Source organism: Cryptotermes secundus, unplaced genomic scaffold, assembly GCF_002891405.2.
Source record: "Cryptotermes secundus unplaced genomic scaffold, Csec_1.0 scaffold654, whole genome shotgun sequence".
Classification (NCBI taxonomy): Eukaryota; Metazoa; Arthropoda; class Insecta; order Blattodea; family Kalotermitidae; genus Cryptotermes; species Cryptotermes secundus.
In genome coordinates, this window is record NW_019727402.1 from 1,808,222 (window position 1) to 1,828,882 (window position 20,661).

General features: G+C 41.0%; 1 protein-coding gene across 1 annotated transcript in view; it reads left to right on the plus strand.

Moving 5' to 3' along the window:
• LOC111864709 (small conductance calcium-activated potassium channel protein) overlaps positions 1-20,661 on the plus strand; it is a gene marked incomplete in the record, with an annotated part of 758,647 nt that overhangs the window by 559,829 nt on the left and 178,157 nt on the right. Inside the window, 1 exon segment of the mRNA XM_033751546.1 lies at positions 9,383-9,760. Within this exon segment, the coding sequence (XP_033607437.1) occupies positions 9,383-9,760 (378 nt within the window).

Consider the following 20,661-nt stretch of genomic DNA (forward strand, 5'->3'; position numbering starts at 1 on the left):
TTCAATTCCCGGCGCTACCAGATTTTCTGAGAAGTAATGGGTCTGGAACAGGGTCCACTCAGCCTCGTAAGGATAACTGAGGAGCTATTTCAAGGAAATAACGGCTCTGGTCTAGAAAACCAAAATTTACGGCCGTGGGGAACCGTTGCACTGGCCACGCGACACCATCTATCAGCTAAAATTGTCACTAACTTTGCCGACAAGCGGCAGTCATTCGGTCGGTATAGTTCGCTTGCGGACTCAGACCACGGAGTTTTCTGTTTGTTTTGTTTTAATAGACGGAAGTTGATGCGTTGAAGTTCGACTGAGTCAGGTGGTTAATTGATGATATTTGTGACCTCCGTTAGGGAGGTATTCGATCAGAAATTGGGCCAGGAAACCCATCTACGTGTATCTTTATTGAGCTTTCGAGGTTCTTCTCAGGCCTTAGAGGCTTAGAGTGCTTTACATTGTAGTAGATCTCAGCTTGATTAACGCTAAATCATTGTTCGGATTTTCGTGCCGGTGACTGATCAAATTGTGATCTACTGCTCGTATACTGTGACGCCGTGCATTCTTGCACATGGATACCATCACGTCGGAGGAACATTCTAAGAGAAAGTTTAGTTATGATACTGTTACTAATTAACTTAAGATTTTAATTCCTGTTTGGCTTGCAGTAATTATATTTGCTGCTTCAATAAGCTATGGGCTTCAAAAAGAAGATGGTATTCATTTTTGCCTTAGAACTGCGATGAGAATTATTAGCCGAAGAGGCAGGAAGCAGAGGAAATAAGCGAACAGGCGGAAAAGAAACACACAGCTGATTTGGATGGGAAATAGCAAATCTTTTGGCTGTACTGAAAGAATATACACGTATATCCTGTGTGGTGGATATGGCACGCACACAGGGCCTGTCTGACTACAGCAACAGTTTACAGTTTGGAATTCACAGATACAGTGGATATTGGTCAACAAATTCATTCATACTTACACTCACATTCGGGCATGTTGGCAGACAAGTAACCCCTTATGTCTATAGAGAAGATTGTGTCTGTTTGTTTTTCATATGTTCCCATATCTTTCATCTGTTTCGATAATATTTGGTATGATTGCAGGAAATATCCCTGAAGAACTTTCAAACATTTGAAAATTCTTTCAAAATTTTGAAACCCCATCCAATATATATTTCGAGAATTTTCGCCCTAGGAAATTGAGGGTTTCTGAGTTGGAAGGAGCTTAGAAAAAGAAAAGTCTGGCTTAATCTATATGTCTGTATGTTATATTTTTGAGATCTTTAAGTTTCAGTTTTCCACAATAAATAGAAAAAATTTAAAAACCAACAAGAAGCGAGAAATTAAATTGTAATGGATTACTTAGTTTCCTTATAATTCTATTACTTCATATTAATATCATCATCAACATTATAAATTTTCAGTGTATTATATGTAGTATACATGTTTATAACGCCAGGGAAGCGCCGGTTAGCTCAGAGAGTATGCAGTATCAGTGAGTTAGGAATTCTTTCCCCTGCCAAATTGACACGAATATGTTACTTGTACCTCCTGTCTCGAGACTAGCGCCGCATTATGGCGACATGAGAAATCACAGCCGTCGGGCTTGGTGGAACACGATGCTTGTCGTATGTAAAATTTAATACGAGTAGGACGTCATGCTGACCCCACTCACAAAGACTGGTGCTACAGTCCGTGCAAAAGTTTAATTTCTCACACTGGTCAGTGATGTAGGTGCTTTACACGATACATTATCTATGTTAGTGACTGTACATTTACGAAATGTGCAGATATTGAAGAGACTGGACTTTGGGAGTATAATCAGATATTAAGACAAAGAAATTCTGAAAATGTAAATTTTGTTTACATAGATTTTCTTCCTCCGGCAGCAAATATAAACACTATATCATATTAACCCACCCTTAGTTTTAAAACGTCTAATACAAAAAGTCTCTCTCATTGGACATGAATCTGAGCCAGTTTAATCCACCTCCCACATCATATATTTCTTCTTCCATATGGTGAGAGTAGTTTTCAGACCAGTCTTATCTATGTAAGATCTTAATCATGAAAATTTCGTAAACAGATGACGTTCTTATTCCCACGGACAGAGCATCTGATCTGTCATTTTCAACAAGAAGAGAAGTGAAAAGTGCTAAAAGGCTCTGGAAAGAAGAACAAATATACTTGCATAATTTAGACATGGTATATGTCACATAAGAAACCGGATTCTGGGCCCTTTGTTTACTCTTGTTATTAGTACTACTGCTGCTATATGTACTAAAAAAAATTCTCGCCTTACGTGGAACTCAAGGATCTGCTACAGAATTCACGAATTCTCATCACTGAAATCTATCCTGAATCGGATTACTCCATGCTGACATCCTTATATCCCATTTCTTTAAGATTCATTTTAATATTATCCACTAATCTTAGCTTTAGTCTTAAAAGTAGTTCTTCACTTCTTGTTTCCTTACTAAACTGTTATATGTACTTCTAATATCTCCATTGTGTGCTACATGCCACGCCCATCTCATCGTTCTTTATTTAATAACTACATAAAATCCATAAGCATGCTTCATGAGTGAGGACTACATTGCAGTGAAATAAACGCCCATTTGGCGGACGGATATAGACCGCCATGGCGTAACTGTTTCGATATTGTGAGTTTTAAATTGCGGCTGTTAGTTCTTTGTTGTATGAAATGTCAGGTCTCTCCCCTCCAGGTCGAGATACGAACCGCACAGTGTTGCTATTCCCACGGTTTTGTTAATCCACAAACAGAATTGTTGATGAACTGTATTTTTCTTATTTTATTTGTTCGATATAAAATAAGAGCTAAATAAAATAATAAATACGTAATTACCGTTTATCCCTTTACTTTAGAAGAGTTCCACATGTTGTCTCTACAAGCGTGTATATGAGCAACAGTCTGTACGCTTTACACCCTCATGCCACTCGGAGTGATAATTACGTTTATTTTTCTGAAATATTTTCACCATGCCATCTGAGCTTATTGTAAATCAGTACGGCGTCTGAAGAGGGCTATCTCCTGAGACATTACGCCATGTAATCCACTGAAATTGAACTTATGTTTCGGTGGAATATATCGCCTCGATCTTCAAGGTTGAAGAATAAAGCGAGAAATATACCAGCATGAATGCAGGTGGCAAGCAAAGCCCTAAAATAGAAGTGATATGTTGACTTTCAAAGGACTATGCTGTATTATATCCTAGGAGATAATTTATTTGTATAAAATTATTATGGAAGATCTACATATATTAGAATAATCATAATTCTTAATCATTAATGCAATGATAACTTTAAATTTCGTAAATCTTTGATTATTTTGAGTTACACACGAGGGCCGTAATGATGGAAGAGAAATGTCAGAAAACAGCTGGGTTATGAATAAATTACTGAAAATATTTATATAACAACTGAGATGTATTTAGTGGTATTAAAATAAAGACAGCTGGTTGAGGAACTATGCTACAAGCTGGAATGTCGCCGGTTAGATTCCCGATGAGGTCATTGGATTTTTCGATTTGGCCTATTTTTCAAATCGCACTATGGCCCCTGTGCCGACTCAGCCTCTGAGAGAAATGAGCACCAGGAATCTGGGCGACTGGTGCATAAGGCTGACAACCACAACGCCATCTGTGAGCTGATTGCCTAGAAAATGTGGGAGACTCGATGTCTCACAACCCTCTGGGTCTCCACGGACTGTTACAAAGATAGCTTTATCTTTTCTTTAAGGAGGGATACAGCTTGATGGTGTCTGAGATATGAGAGCTAAGACAAATATTTAGACTTAATATGGAGCGAGAAACGATGCCATTGATAAATTACATAATGAGGAGTGTCATATTTTGTACATTTCACCAGATATTATAGACAGTGTCACGTAACTTCGAACAAAGCCACGCATTCCTAGTCAAATCTCGGGCATAGCTTGTGGTGGGAGGAGTTTCTTAATACTCATTCTTCCACTGGCCGCCTGTCACTTCTCACACCCTCCACCCCCTTGTCTGAAATTTTTCTTCTGCGCATTCAAGGTTACTCTTGGCCTCGTTCGAAGTTACGTGACACTTGCTTTACTACGGTGATCCAAGTCATGGAGTTCAGCTTAGGCCACCGAGCCGAGCGGACGTCTTGTGCACATCGCTCTGGGAATAGTTTCTACAGGCTTGTGGCGATACGATAGTCATCAGTGAGGTAATACAAAAAAAGTGAAGATAGTATTCTACAGATTTTCACGGTGAATATAAGAGGATAAGTGCAAAACAAGAAATATCGCAAAGAAACTATTACAGAACTGTGCGATGTTCACACAACCAACGTCATCCAACACACCAGGGGTGTACTACAACAGCCCACATGGACAACATCTAACCATCCAACAACAAGAACCAAATCCGATGCAATCAACGAATTGCAATGGTACATCACATAAAGTATCACCACAACAAACAGTAAGTAATTTTCCCTACTTGACTCCAGTGAACCAAAGAAACAACAACCCATCGCATAACACTACAAACATGCCAATGCAGTGTGATCAACAAAGCAGGTAAACCCTGAGGTTATCATCAACTAGCGAAGACGAGCAAGAAGAAATAACCAATAAAATACAGTGGCAACAAGTGCGAAGCAACAAAAGAAAAAAGGTGACGAGAGGACAAGAGAGAGCAGACATAATTAATGAAGTAGAGATAAACAACAGATTTGATCCCCTACCAATCGAGGAAACCATAAACCAAACACAAGAATCCACGAGTCCAAAACCCAGTAGACCTCCTCCTATCAATGTGTATGGAGTAATGGATTACCCCCAAATGATTACACAAATACGTGAGCAACTTGATGACGAACAATACAACACCAAAAGTTTGGCAAAGCAATACTGTAAAAATAAAATACAATACTCCTGAAAGCTATAGGAAACTAGTTAGATACTTCAAGGAAGAAAACATAGTTTACCACACCTACCAACTAAAATAATACAGGGTTTATCGAATCGTAATAAAACAATTGCATCATACAATAAACACAAACGAAATAGCAGAAGAAATACTTAAGTTAGGGCACAAAGTGAGAAATATCACAAACGCCATACACAGAATAACTAAAGAACCACTAAATCTATTTTTCGTAGATCTGGAACTAGCCAGCAGCAACAAAGAAATATACAAAGTCGAAAGTATTCAAAATGTAAGAATAAAAATAGACCCTCCACGCAAGGGAAAAAACAACGTAGTCCAATGCACGAGATGTCAACAATATGGCCACTGCAGGACCTGCTGTAACAGACCCTACATATGCGTCAAATGTGGCGGACCGCACAGTACAACTAGTTGCAAAAGAGTAAGAACACACCAGCAACAGGCGGAATTTGGCGGAAGTCACATGGAAAACTGCAAAGGATGTGAACATTATCAAAAATTCGTTAATGGGTATAACGCAAACAAGACCAGTGTCAGAAAACCACTAACAACCTATGAAACTCCTAATATTCAACCAATCAACTTCCGTCAACAATACAGCAGTTACGCTAACGTAGTCAGCAACAAAATGAATGACAATGTAACACCACAAGAAACAAACAATGTGCTAACACAATTCTTAAGTGAGTTCAAGTCAATGTTCAGTTAATTTATACAACAGAATAGCATGGTCCTAAACATGCTAACAACACTCCTTAGTAAACTGATTAAATAGTGACCAAGTTCATAAGATTAGCATTATGGAACGCGAATGGAATGAAACAACATCAAGAGGAGACAAAAGTATTCCTGGCTCACAATCAAATAGATGTGCTACTAATAACTGAAACGCATTTCACGGAGAGAACATATCTTCGCATACCCAGCTATAAAATGTACTCTACAAGCCACCCGGATGGCAGAGCCCACGGAGGTAGTGCAATTCTAATCAAACAAACACTTAAACACTACGAAATGCTAAAATATAAAACAGATTTTCTTCAAGCCACATCAGTATCAACTTACCGTATGAATTAACGAGAACAGCGGTGTATTGTCCTCCTAAACACAACATAAAGCAAAAGGATTTCCAAAACTTTTTTCAAACCCTAGGACCAAAGTTTCTTGCTGGCGGCGATTACAACAGCAAAAATACCATATGGGGATCACGGCTAACAACAACAAAGGGCAGAGAATTAGCCAAAACAATAGAAGAAAAACTACTCATTTGTATCGTCAGGAACAGCCACGTACTGGCCAACGGATCCAAACAAAAAACCAGACCTGCTCGACTTTCTTTTCGCTAAAGGAATCAACACAATATACACAGACGTGGTATCAAACTATGACCTGATATCTGATCACTCCCCAGTCATCGTAACTATAGGCTCGACTATTGAACTGAAGAAACCCACACCGAAACTATATAATTTCAGAACAAACTGGGAAGAATATCCAGAAATACTACATCAAGGCATTAATCTAAACATAAGACTTAAAGAACCAGGAGAAATAAAGACGGCCACAACAGCCTTCATAAAACTTCTACAAGAAGCTGCTCAAAAAGCAACACCTCCCATCAAGCCAAGAACATATCTAAATGATGTACCGCTAGCTATCAAGAGACTAGTGGCTGCAAAAAGAAAAGCTCGAGCAGTAGGCAACGCACCCATGCCCCCGCAGATAAAAACAAATACAACCAGCTAAACCTCAGAATGAAGACTAAGCTCAAAAAAATAAAAAACCAGAGCTTTGGAGAATATGTGACTAAACTAACTAGATATGACAATTCTGTTTGGAAACCGATCAGGAACCTCAAGAAAACCAAGAGCAACGCACCACTAATACGGAAAAATAATGCAGAACCATGGGCCAAAAGCGACGAGGAGAAAGCTGACATATTTGCGGAACATTTATCCACCGTGTTCAACCCGCTCACTGAAGAACTCGACCACCATACAGAACATCACCTAACACCTCCCTCAAAAATAGAGAACACCCTCAAAACGACAACCACAAAAGAAACACTAGAAGTAATCAAATCACTTAGCCTAAAGGAAGCTCCAGTCACAGATCTCATAACAGCAAAAATTCTGAAAGAATTGCCAAGAAAAGGTACAGTACTGCTAACATATATCTACAATGCAATACTGCGAATGGGCTACTGGCCGAAACCCTTAAAGATTGCACACATAATAATGATAGGTAAACCCGGAAAGGCCCTAACAGATGTCAAAAATTATTGCCCTATCAGCTTGTTACCAATCATGTCTAAACTATTGGAACAAATTATATACTACGAAGAATCAACGAAGACATACAGCCTAGTCAATGGATCCCAGATCATCAATTTGGTTTCCACCAAGCTCACTCTACCATACAACAGTGCCATAGGATCACACGGGAAATAAGCAAAGCCATAGGAAACAAAGAATACTGCTCTGCAGTTTTTCTTGACATCAGCCAAGCATTCGACAAAGTCTGGCACCAAGGACTACTGCATAAAATTAAAAACCTTCTCCCAATATCATATTAAATATTAAAGTCCTGCCTACAAGAACGAGAATTCTACACTAAAGTAGGAGAAGAAACTTCCAGAAAGTATACAATTACTTCAGGCGTACCACAGGGGAGTGTACTTGGATCAATTCTCTACATACTATACACACCCGACCTACCAACATCGCAAAAACTATAATGGGGACGTTCGCTGACGATACAGCTATTCTTGCAAGTCACCAAGATATATCAACAGCAGCATCCTACATACAAGAGCACCTCAATCAACCTCAACAACGGATGCACAAAGGGATGCTTAAAGTAAATGAGGCTAAATCAACTCGTGTAATATTTCGATTGAAGCATGGGGACAGTCCAACAGTGCGAATCAACAATACCGTAATAACACAAAAGAGCACAGCTAAGTTCCTAGGGTTACGCCTGGATAATAAACTAAACTGGAGAGAGCATATCCAAAAAAAGAAAAACCAGATAGTAATGAAAAACAAAGAATTAAACTGGCTAATCAGCAGGAAGTCAAAACTGACAATGGAAAACAAGATCCTAATTTACAAAACTATCATCAAACCAATATGGACGTACGGCATTGAACTATGGGGATGTGCCAGTAAATCCAACACAGCCATCATACAGAGACAGCAGTCAAAAATACTCCGACAAATAGTGAACGCCCCATGGTACATAACCAATTACACACTTCACAATGACCTCCGCATCCCTACAATCCAAGAAGTCATCAAAACAAAAACTGCCAGGCACATACAAACCATAGAAGATCACCCAAATCCACTACTCAGCCAACCAGTACTACAACCAGTCAACAGGAGACTTAAGAGACAGTGACCAACAGATAATAATTGAAAACTCTGAGGTAACATCGCTGGACGTTAACCTCAACACACCTCAGCTGTAGCTAGGATACCTAGCACGGATCAACACATTAGCTTATAGAATGCACTGTATTCTGATTGCTGATCATGTATTATTAAAATAAAAAAAAATCCAAGTCATGGTGAGTTAGATGGGTGGGCATATAGCCCTCGGGCCAGAGAAGATAAATTTATACAAACTTTTAGGGTAGCTATAATTTGAGAGACCTAGGCGTAGATGGTACGATATTATAAAGTGACTTCTTGAGATACAGGTTATGGTGACATGGCCTGGATTCTTATGGTTCAAGATAGAAACCTGTAGTTGGATTTTTTATAAACTTTATAATTAATTTTCCTTTTCCATAAATGGCTGGGAATTTCTTTTTTAAATTTTGAGTAAATATCAGCTTGTAGGACACCGCTAGGACATATGGTGGACCTTCGAAACACGAAAGGATCCGATAGTTTCGTCTCTGAGCTTGTCATTAGAGAGAGTATACAAGTGATTGGTAAAATCGCGAGCAATCAGCCAAATTAATTGTTTAAAAAGTTACCGACTTTTCAGGAGCCATCTCTGTTTCCGTCATCAGGGCCTGACTTTTTTATATAACTGTCAAGTCTGATAATCCGAGAAAATTTCGTCAAATTTACCGTTATGAAAGCTTAAAATGTTTTTTTAGTTTTTTTTTTTAGTTTCTTAAGGTGAGGTGAGGCTGAGTCCACTTTGTACGTCGGCCACTAATTGACCTATTGTACCAGCCCCAGACGAAAGATGATGATGATGAATGTGGAGCAGTCGGTGGAATGAGAACTGACATGGTAAACCGAAGTTCTCCGAGAAAACCTGCCCCACCACAAATCCCACATGATCTGACCTGTGCTCGAACCCGGGCCCTCGCAGTGGGAAGCCGGCGACTAACCGCCTGGGCTACGGCACCGCCCTATCACAAGTGACTGTTTCCTTTTTACCGGTAGTCCTATCTCTGACCTGTGGGCTCTGTTGTGCTTGCAGCTGCGGAAGCCCGTGTCCACGCTGTCCATCCCGGCTGCTATGAAGGGCCTGCAGTCGGGGAAAGACGTGGCCGGGCCTGGGGTCACGGAAGAGGCAGGAATAGCTCTGGTCGGAGTACACTCGGAGTACCCCCGCTACACGGAAGAGCGAGGGCAGGGCGGCGGGCTGTGCAAGAACGCGTCCATCGAGAGCGCGGGAGGTGGCACAGGTGCGGCGGGCGGCAAACACAAGCCCAACGTGGGCTACAGGCTAGGCAGACGGAAGGCGCTCTTCGAGAAGAGGAAACGCATCAGCGACTACGCTCTCGTCATGGGCATGTTCGGGATCATTGTGATGGTCATCGAGAACGAGTTGTCCAGTGCCGGAGTCTACACCAAGGTAGGCACCACACATTACCACTTGTACACCAAGACGGTCTTTGTACATATGACAGGTGTTACTGACATTCTGTGTACGCAATTACTTTCGGAGCCTGACCCCATTTAACTGATATTAAGTGTCGTAATATTCATAAGTCGTTATCGCCATTATATCCAAACCAGTGGTTCCCAAAGTGGGCTCTACCGCACCCTGTTAGCGGTGGGATTACCAAGGGGCGGCAGGAGCGCGCTGGTGGTGGGGCCCTTTCGAGGAGTTTGTTAGCTCATTTACGTTTGAAGTGACTTATAGACCAGACATTAAGAAACTGGTATCACTTCATCAAGTCCACCCATCGCATTAAGAATTTAATAGCAGTGAAGTAGTTACTAAATGTGGTACCTTATTTTCTTGTTATTGTTTTCCTTACTGGTTTATGCAAACCGATACTCTGAATAATACTTTCTGTAGGGTAGAGAAAGGTGAATCGGGGGTGAGTTTATGGAATCAAGGGGACAATGGCCAGAAAAAATGTCGAAACCCTAGACCATTCTTTGAATTTTGCCATTAGGATTACCCGAAAAAAGACTTGGACGTCAACTCTCAATTGACCCAATTTTCATCTTACAAAATTTTATTACCATGATTTATTTAAACCGTCTTGCAGTGCATACACTCATCTATCNGGAAAACTTTCTGATGTCACATCCACCTCAGAAATTCGCACGCTACTTTCGTATTATTGACTTAGTAAATTAGAAAATACGAAGGCAGGGCGAGTTCTGATGACACAATATTCATGCCACATTTAATAAAATTCCTTGATTACTTCTGAAGTTAAGGAGGACCCACGCGGATGGACATGATGAACTCAAATAAGCAAATGTTTTCGTACAATGTACTTGGAATGCACTGAAGCATGTGTTTATTTACTTGTGAAATATAAGGTATAATATTGATGTTAGGAAGGGTTCTTTCGCTGTGAAACTCGTTTAAAAAAGGGAATCAAACTCATTGCTTCTGGAGACTAAGTTTTTATTCCGTTTCGACGCGAACGATCTGCAGTGAAGACTTTACCTTTGTCTCCTAGAGAACTTGGTCTTTTACATAAGATATGGGATTTTAACGGCGGTGACTTTGAAGAATGCCACCTTCTGGGATGTGGCGCCGAGTAGATCTTTTGTTAACCGACGTTTCGGAGGAACGTATAGCCTCCAACTTTAGGAGGGAGAAGATTGGCTCGATATATTTCCCCGAAACGTTGGTTCACACAAGTTCCACACGGCCCCACATTCAAGAAGACTTCATTCTTCGATTTTTATAGTCTATGCTCGTACAGGCAATGTTTGGGTTAGACACCATAGTCCATTTTTGCATTAAAAGAGGGAATTTGAAAGTCATAGTCTGTATGCAAGATAGAAAAGAATAGAAAATCACACCTATCACCTATAGCTCCACCATTCTTGAACCTTTATCCAAATTGTCCAGACCTGCCCTTGGATCTACCCAACCTCCTGTCCAATGGGTACCGGGGATCTTTCCCTTGCTGCAAACAGGCCGGGGCGTGAAGTTGCCCACTCACCTCCAACTAGTGCTTAGGTCAAGAAAGTGTGGATCTATATATCCACTCCCCCATACGTCTTCTTGGGGTAGTTCCTAAATTCGTTGAGCATAGAGAAAATTTTACCTTTACATTTTACCTAATGGGCAGGAGGCTGGGTGAAACCCAGACACGGGCTGGGCGCTTTGTCTCCTGGAAATCAAGACAAGATCGTCCATCATGTCTCTATACCAACTGAGCTATCCCGGCTCCCTTGAAGAAACGTACAATACAAAAATTAGGGGATTGTTTGTGACAATTAAAATAAGAAGATGGGCCTCTCTATTGTAATGAGATTAATATAATTGAAACATAATTTCCTTATTTTTATATTAGAGATGCCACAGTCCAATTTTATAAGTTGTGAAGTAAGGTGGAGCGTGTAAGAAGATGGAGTCCTTACCGTTCCGGATTTAGGGAACAATGACAAAGGCAGTCGAACATTTTGAGAGTCTTTGACAGTGGATTTGAAGAGAAGGGCGACTCTTGGATATGGAGAGGCTGCATTGTTCAGGGGTTGACGTCTCCTCTATTTTGGAACATTGTTACGTCAGACTTGAGTGTCACTTGCGTACCCTTCAGAAAGGCGCGGCGAGGCTCGAGTACTACCATTGTTCGAGTGCCTTCTGTCCTGTTCAGGGACCTGACAAGAATATCTAACTCCACTAACAAGTCCATCCACTGGTCTTCATGCCTTAATTAATCAAATCAGGTGTTACACGAAACACCACGAAAGTCATGTCTTCGGAACAGACATGTGTTATGAAAGTTGCCTGCACGCCTATAAGTGAAGGTCACTGTCGTCTGGTGTGTGTCATCATGTATTATGGTTGATGTTGACTGATGTTTCAGTGTAACATGCTGCCTCCATCTTCATGGTAGATTGATAAGATATTAGAATACACAGTGTTATACTCTAGATGATAGTAGGCTTCATAAACAGCACCATAAGGACCTCAAACCTCAAACCTCAATTGGTAAACTTCTACCAGACTATACACGGTGTAACATTCCAGAAGCTTTACTATTCATTGACACGGTCATACAAACGTCAAATCTTGATTGGTAAGCTACCACAAAATTATAGAATGTCATATCTCAGAGGCACAAATCTTCATAATCATCACCCTATAACCTTAATTCTTGGTTAGTAATTCTGTATTTCAGCATCCTGTTGCAATTGTTTAACTTAACATCCATTTTTATCGACCTTCAGTATTGCAACACTTGTTTATTCCCTACTTAATTTTAATTTCAGTTTAACATTATAAACTTTGACACTACATGTTTCGGCCCCAAACGGCCATATTCAGGTGTCTTGATATGTTATAAATATTCTATTAACTTATGTTAAAACTGCTACACTGTGTTAGTCCGTGTTAAAATCACACGATTTTCTTCTCTTTTCAAGATGAAACAAGATAAAATCCATTAAAATTTCTATTATATCCACTTAATTTGGTGCATTTTATTTCACCTCACACGGGGTGTCGTCCATTGTTCATAAATGAATGTCTGTCCAGGTGTTTTGTTCCGGCAGCTTGCACCAAAATAGATCCTAGTGATATGAAGGGAGTGAGACGGAATGGCTTTATCTGGCTCAGGATAGGGACCAGTAGCGGGCTCTTGTGAAAACGGTAATGAATATTCGGGTTCCGTAAAATGTTGGGAAGTTCTTGGGTAGCTGCTCAATTGGAGACTTCTCAAGGAGGGCTCAGCTCCATGAAGTTAGTTAGAAGGCGCAGAATTTTCCACATCATAAAAAATGTCCGAAAAAAATTATAAGCATTTTAATATATTTTATATTCAACTCCATTTTTCGTAATAGAGATTTGATATGGGAAAACCAGAAGGAAAGAGACCACTGGGAAGACCAAGGCGTAGGTGGGTGGACAGTATTAAAATGGACCTTAGAGAGACAGGACGGGATGGTATTGATTGGACTGATCTGGTTCAGGATAGGTACCAGTGGAGGGCTCTTGTGAACACGGTAATGAACCTTCGGGTTCCATAAAATGCTGGGAAATTCTTGAGTAGCTGCAGAATTGGCAGCTCATCTCCATGAATATGTAAGCACGTAAGTAAGTATTATTTATTATTATTATTATTATTATTATTATTATTATTATTATTATTATTATTATTGAGGAGCCGAGGTAGCTCTGGGGTTCACCACACCTCTAACTAGTGCCGAGGTCAGGAAAGTGTGGATCCATACATCCAATCCANNNTTTTACGGACCGTAAACCACCGACACGGGACTCACGGTTTAAAGTCCCTCCCGGACTTATTCCCTGTATTTTCCGCCCTTAAAAATTCCACGGGTTTGAACCCGCGTACCTTGAGTCATGAGGTGGGAACGTTACCCCTAGACTACGGAGGCCGCACGTAAGTAAGTAATGTAACGAGATGGAACACGTAAATTTGACAGAAAGTTACGGTCGCGTTGGCCTTTCTCCCTTCATATTCTGTACCCCCGAGGTTCATACCGGGTTCAGGGGTCGGCTATCCTACCTGAGGATATCCGTGATTTCCCTCCCCCCCCCCCACGCAAAGTCCGGGTTAGTACCTCGAAATAGGCCATGAGGGTAACGCTCCATGTCCTTCCGAATTCACGGAGTGCAACATCTAATCACTCGGAGCTTCATTATCTGAGGAAGTGCAAGCGTGATTAAGCAAACCGAAGTATGTAATGCTCCTGTCTCTTGTCCTTATATAGGCTTTTAGAAGCTCAAGGCTTTTTTTCTATCGTTACATAAGTTGGCAAATGGTCACGAACAGAAGAAAGATAGTGGCAATGGAAAAATCGGTATTACAGAACACAAATTTGCCGAAAAATCCCTAAGAAAGCAGCACAACTGTAGTGCTTTTTGGTTTTCTTTAACGTTCAGTGTCTTCGCCTAAATTTAGCTGTTTTCAAAAACTTCTAATTTTATTTACATTACATATGTTTAACTGAGATTATTTTCAACTTCCTTTCTATATATGTTTCGTAAGGGTTTTTCCTCAAAGCTATCTCTGTAACAGGCCGTGGGGACCATAGAGTTGTGAGACGTCGAGGCTCTCACATTTACTCTAGACAATAAGCTCACAGACGGCGGTAAGTTTGTCAGCCTTACGCGCCGGCCGACCTTTACCCACCAGGAATATTCCTGGTACTCATTTCTGTTAGAGGCTGAGTCGACCCCAGAACCATAATGTTGCTAGAAGGATTAGGTAAATTTAAGAAAATCCACCTCATGGGGACTTGAACCCGCGACCTTCCGGTTTGTAACATAGTGCCTCAACCAACTACGCTACAGGCCGTGCCATAGCTCAAGCGGTTAGTCGCTGGCTTCCCACTGCGGCGGCCCGGGTTCGATCCAGGGTCTGGTCAATTGGGATTTGTGGTTGACAAAGTTTGGGGCGGGTTTTCTCCAAGTACTTCGGTTTCCCCTGCCAATCTTCATTCCGCAAAATTCTCCATCATCATAATCACCTGGGGCAGGCTACAATAGCCCAATAAGTGGCCGCCGTGCCGAGTGGACCCAGTTGGACTCCCCCCCCCCACTAATCGAATTAAAAGAAATTACGCTACCGCGTGAAGGGGTTTTCTAGTTATTTGAAGAACTACAAAGGTGGGTAGGAGTAGAATAAGGAAGGTCCCAGATCTGCAGTGCTCACAAATCCCTGCGTTAAAGAAGAAAATAATGAAAAATCGTAAGAAAATTCCCTACAGGACGTAATTCGAAGCCCAGAACCTGAAACTTGAAAGCTTTTCTGCACTTAATGATATTTTGGGTATTGCTGTAGCTGTGCTGGTGGTGCAGCTGAGCATTGCGGTACAGTGCGTCTTTATAAGCAAGGTAAGCAGAACTTCGCTTGGAGAAACACTTCACACCAACAACCGAGTGAACGCGTTGAAGTGCTTTGACATCTAACAGTTTCTCCCAGTATCTCCAGATCTCATGTAATAGAATTTAGTTTTTCAATGGAGTCATGGCTCCCTCAAACAGCGCTCTTTCTCCCTTCAATGTACAACTCATTCACCACAGCCTTCAACTTCAAGTAATCCGGATTTTCTTTGGCCTCCAACTTTTTCGTAAAGACGATTAAAACGGGCCTAGCCAAATTACGTTTAATATACTTCTGAATAAGTTATATCGAAGTATGTTCCATATGCTATTTAGCGACATCATATCAACTGCAGAGCATAATTTCCTTCGAGCATAATTAGCTAAGATAAATTTGAAAATTTTGAACAGGAAGCGATATATAACCTTAACTTAAGTTATTATCCCGTTGCTTGACCGGAATTACCCAGAAATATAATGCCAAACTTTTTATTCGATATAGTCGAGTCCTGTTTGAGATTTGAACCGGTCACTGTCTGATCGAAAGTTATAAGATTTTCCACTTGAACCAGCTTTCGTGGAGAGATATATCTTAGCAAGTAAATAATAAGGAATAGAAACACGACTAATTGTGTTTTCTGTATTACATGAAATATTCGGCAATTGACATTAAAAAATTATAGATGAAAAATCGTCAGTAACCTGTCAAAACGACAGGTCCACAGTCTCTTCCAAAACAGTTCCTCCACTTGATGCGATCTAGAGCTTTCTCCTTCAAATGAAAATATCCTCTTCTGTCCCCAAGGTCATCCAGCATCTTCTTACGTCTTCTTCCTCGTCTTTTGGTCACCTCTATCCGCTCCTATATCATGACATATAAAATGGACATTTAGTGAGTACACGCTGTATCAGGACATTTTCTTTACTTTATATTTGTTTGTGTATTAAGATTTATATTTAAACGTTTTAGTAATTATGAATGTCTTTAACCTTTTCAGTATTGGTATTTATAAAAAGAGTATTTGTGTCACCATTTCTCTGTTACCCTAATCCAATAAACTATCATTTGGAAACAATAATCTTCAAGACTCTATGGGAGGACATGTTTGTTTTCGCTGATAATTCCATCAACCGATACAATTCGCAAAATACGAACGGCTCCTAGAAAGATTTACAGAGTGAAGCTTCATTGCTTCCTGACTGGGTTTCGCATGTCTGCTGTATTCTGTTCGCATCTGTGTGTGGATCAGTCTCAAGTTAACTCACTTGTGTCAAGCCAGATAACTGAGGTTTCTCTGGTCTCCTCAGTCCCTCCACTTACAGGTCATAACTACAAATAACTATAACACCATTACCGATTTTCCTTCTACAAATCACTCAACACTAAGTCTTCTAAGTCTATTTCCACTAGTCTTTACTTGGTAACAGCCATCTAAAATGGCAATTCCTCTGCAATGTTTTCACTAGACGTTTCCTGGTAACGAATCTTAGAAATGGAGATTCTTCAGTTTCCGTTGCCCGCTGGTTAACACTCCACAATTTAACCCTCAATTCCATTGTGACGCCAATTGTCTTCTTCAAGATAACTTCTCGGCATGAACCACACAGAAAACACAGCTTCTATTGTTGAGGGGCGTGTTTACGTCGCCGTTGCATTGCAGCAGAAGTTACTCGATTGTTGCTTGAGTATTCGTTGCCGCTTGAATGTGTTTACCGAGTAGTTGCCTAGCAATGAGCGTCTATTCTGCCTACGCTGTTCCGACTTTCTGGCGTTATGTCACAATATTATGACAGTACTTTAGTTACACTAAGACGTTTCAGTTCCTTATTTACCAGCCATCATCATTCATAGTCTGAATTAATTACAGCTTCGCTAAATAAACAATAAATAATAGATCTGAGGTTCTCACATTGGCGAATAGGAAGGATACCATTTTCTGGAATTGGATGCTTTCACGTCCGGTAAAAGTCGAAGGAGATTCAGCAGAACGTTTTGCCTCCATCTTCAGGATCGGAGAGGAAGTCAAGGAAGAAACCAACAAGAAGGAGACGATGTACTGGCCAACTGTTCCGTGTTACTTTCTTGTTTGGCTTTCTCATCGACTATTAATATACTGCATTACCTTCCTCCGAAACGTCGTCGGTAGACTTCTGGCGGGCTATACAGTTTGACATCCCAGAATATAGTACTCTTCTTCAAGTACTTCACGTTTAATGTCTACCCGATAATAAAACCATTGTTAAATATCTGTAAGTCAGTGAAACGATTGAAGAGACGGCTCAGTTCGGCCATTTTCAGTAGTTTATATAGTGAGATGCCCATAAACCTGTACCATAAGTAGCTTCGATCTTAAGTCCCAGAACTTTAGGGTCTAGTATGGGAAGTTATAGCAGGCACTAAAGCCTTGAGGGAACATGAAACCTCAGTAGTGTCCCTCTAGTGAGAGACAGTGAGGACCATTCGAAGTCTGCAGGTTACAAGGAGCTTACAGACATACTAAAAAAGTATACAACCAGGGCTGTACAAAATGCGACCAAAGAGTCTAAAATATCATACACGAACTCAAATCCGACACTCAGCAATGATGTTATAAAGCATTTAAAGTAAAGCTAACCCTGTAACAGGCCGTGGAGGCCCCTAGGGTTGTGACATGTTGAGGGTCCCACATTTTCTAGACAATCGGCTCAAAGATGGCGGTAAGGTTGCCAGCCTTAAGATCCGGCCCTCTTTACCGCCCAGGAAATGATTATTTAATTCCTGTTACTCATTTCTGTTAGAGGCTGAGTCGACCCGAGGGCCATAGTGCGGCTGGAAAGATTAGGTCATTTACCGATGCTTATTTTTTTGCCTATGGGAAATAGAATAAATTGTAACTGAAAATGGAAATATTGAGTTTGGGATGAAAATTCAAGTTTTTTAATTCCGTACTGTCACGTGTAGGGTGGTACGCGTGACGAAAAAGACGGGTTCTGGTTTGGGTTTATTAGCACCTTGGTTACAAATTCTCTTAATCACACTTAAATACAGCGCTATCTCCGATTTACACACACTGGTCCTCTCCTGGTAATGTAATTAAAACACAGGAACTATAACAGTCTCACTGAATCAGACATTCAAGTATTATACCTGAATGAAACCTTCTAATCACACTGTAAGTCTTCAAAGGTCGACTTCTAACTCTTGTTCAACTACGAACCTTCCTACCTAGAACTGACTGAAGTGAACTGAATTGCTGGTGTTATTCTGTAAACCTCGTTACCTCGTGACGGAGTGAATATAGACGGGGTTTGGATTGATAATCGGATTTTCTGGACTCACAAATCACTCATGACTACAGTTTACAGTCACTAGCACACAAAGACTAGTGTCCTCAATCATTGTCTTCACTGCGTTGCTTGGTAACATCTTCCAGAGTGTACGTTCCTCTGCTCCCGTGCTCACGTCCTCACAGGCTGGCGTCCATTTCACACCAACTGCGTCTTAAGACTGTCCCGTATTCAAGTCAAAGTCAAAGTCAAAATTGCGACTGACAGTCAGTCAGTAAGTCTTGGTGTCGAGCCCCATTTTTGGCTCATGATCAGATATTAATTATTACCGTTTGACAGTTACGGTCTTATTTTTGTGGGGCGCCCTCTCTGACGAGAGGATGGGTCTGTCTTTCGCATATGCTGCTGGCCCTTGCCAGCGCAGTCTTACTCGGGTCCGAGTCCCTTGGGACTCGCGACGATATTTTACTGTCTCAGAATTGAGACTTCACTTTTCGTCACATCCTACGACTCTCCTTAGTCGAAGTCAAAGTCACATTGCGACTGAGGGTCAGTCAGTCAGTAAGTCTTGGTGTCGAGCCCCATTTTTGGCTCATGATCAGATATTAATTATTACCGTTTGACAGTTACGGTCTTGTTTCTGTGGGGCGCCTTCTCTGACGAGAGGACGGGTCTGTCTTTTGCATATGCTGCTGGCCCTTGCCAGCTCAGTCTTACTCGTTATATAACTTCGGCACGGACCGTACAGAAAACACATTTCCTCTGTTACGTGTGCTATCATTGTTAGGTTTGTGAGTTGTTTACTATGCCGTAACCTAGTAACGGCATTCTCATCATATATAATATCAAAATATATTATGTATATATGTATATCAGTTCAACTGTTAATGTTTCAGGTGTATTTGTATGTATATGTATGCCGTTTTCAATCACTGTAAATTATTAATGCGTGTCGGAAGGACTTTTCTGGACCTCTAGGCTACTTTTCAAGGAATGGAGTAGTTTGGTTAAGCCCATTCTGTGCAGCTCTGGTATAAAATATGTTTGAAACTCTCGGTTCTTTGCTCAAGAGAACCGGCAAAGTGCAAAACCACACCCCTGACCACAAAGTAAGTATGTCAGTTCCGTCCATGCGGGCGAGTGAGACTTTACAGTAATGAGCTTAACTTGTGACAACCCGCATGACAAAGGACGAGATTTACGTCAATTTCAAGTCTTCATTTGGTTGTGCTTTGAGCTGCTTCTTTTGTTTCAGTAATTCCACTCGATGCCTGTTTGTGACATTTAATGTGGTATAAGTCTAATTCGTATTTTTCGCTGCTTAACTTCCTGTTATGAAATGCTCACGTGTTCCCTACAAAATATTCAATTTTCTGAACAGCTCTGTCTTCTGGATTGTAACACTTTGGAGTCCATCGAAGTCAACCGACGTCGCGGAGGAACAAGTTGCCTACTCTGTTTGCTACCTGCTTCATGCTGATGTCCTGCTTGGCTTATTGTCAGACCTTGAAGTTGGAGGCGACGTGTTTCTCAGTCATCTTTTTCCTTCAAGGTTTCCCAACTAAAATTTAATACACATTTTTCATATCTTTTATTCATCCTGTGACCTGCAGATCTCGCTCTCCTTGATCCAGTTACCTGTTAATAATTCATGAAGAACAGACTATATAAGGACTCCCATCATGCAATTTTCTCCATCCACCTGTTACTTCCTCTAGGCGAGGTAAAATAATTTTATCAATACAGTGTTCACAAATTAATGTTATCGTTATTCGCTTAACTAACTAACTAACTCCATGTAGCTGAGTCCCCTGTAAAGACGCAAGCCATTCAGCTTCTCAAGAATTTCCCAACATTTCATGGTTCATTACCCCGTTCACAAGAGCCCGCCACTAGTCCTCACCTAAGTCCGAGGCCCTATGTAATATTTGTAGAAAGGTAAAGTTACCCCGTGGCATGCACTGTCTTCGCTCGCTTGGAAACCGGGATCGTGGGTTCGAATCCCACTCAGGGCACGGATGTTTAGTTTGTGTGTGTGTTTTTCTGTGTTTGTGTACAGGTAGAGGCCTTGCGACGAGCTGATCACCCGCCCAAGGAGACCTACCGAATATGTAAGATCTAGAAAAACCGAAGTGAACGAAGAAGTTCATGGAGGTAGGCCTAGGTCCACTGGGGCTGTAGTGCCAAGAAAAAAAAAGTTACCCCGTCCTTACTTAGTTAAG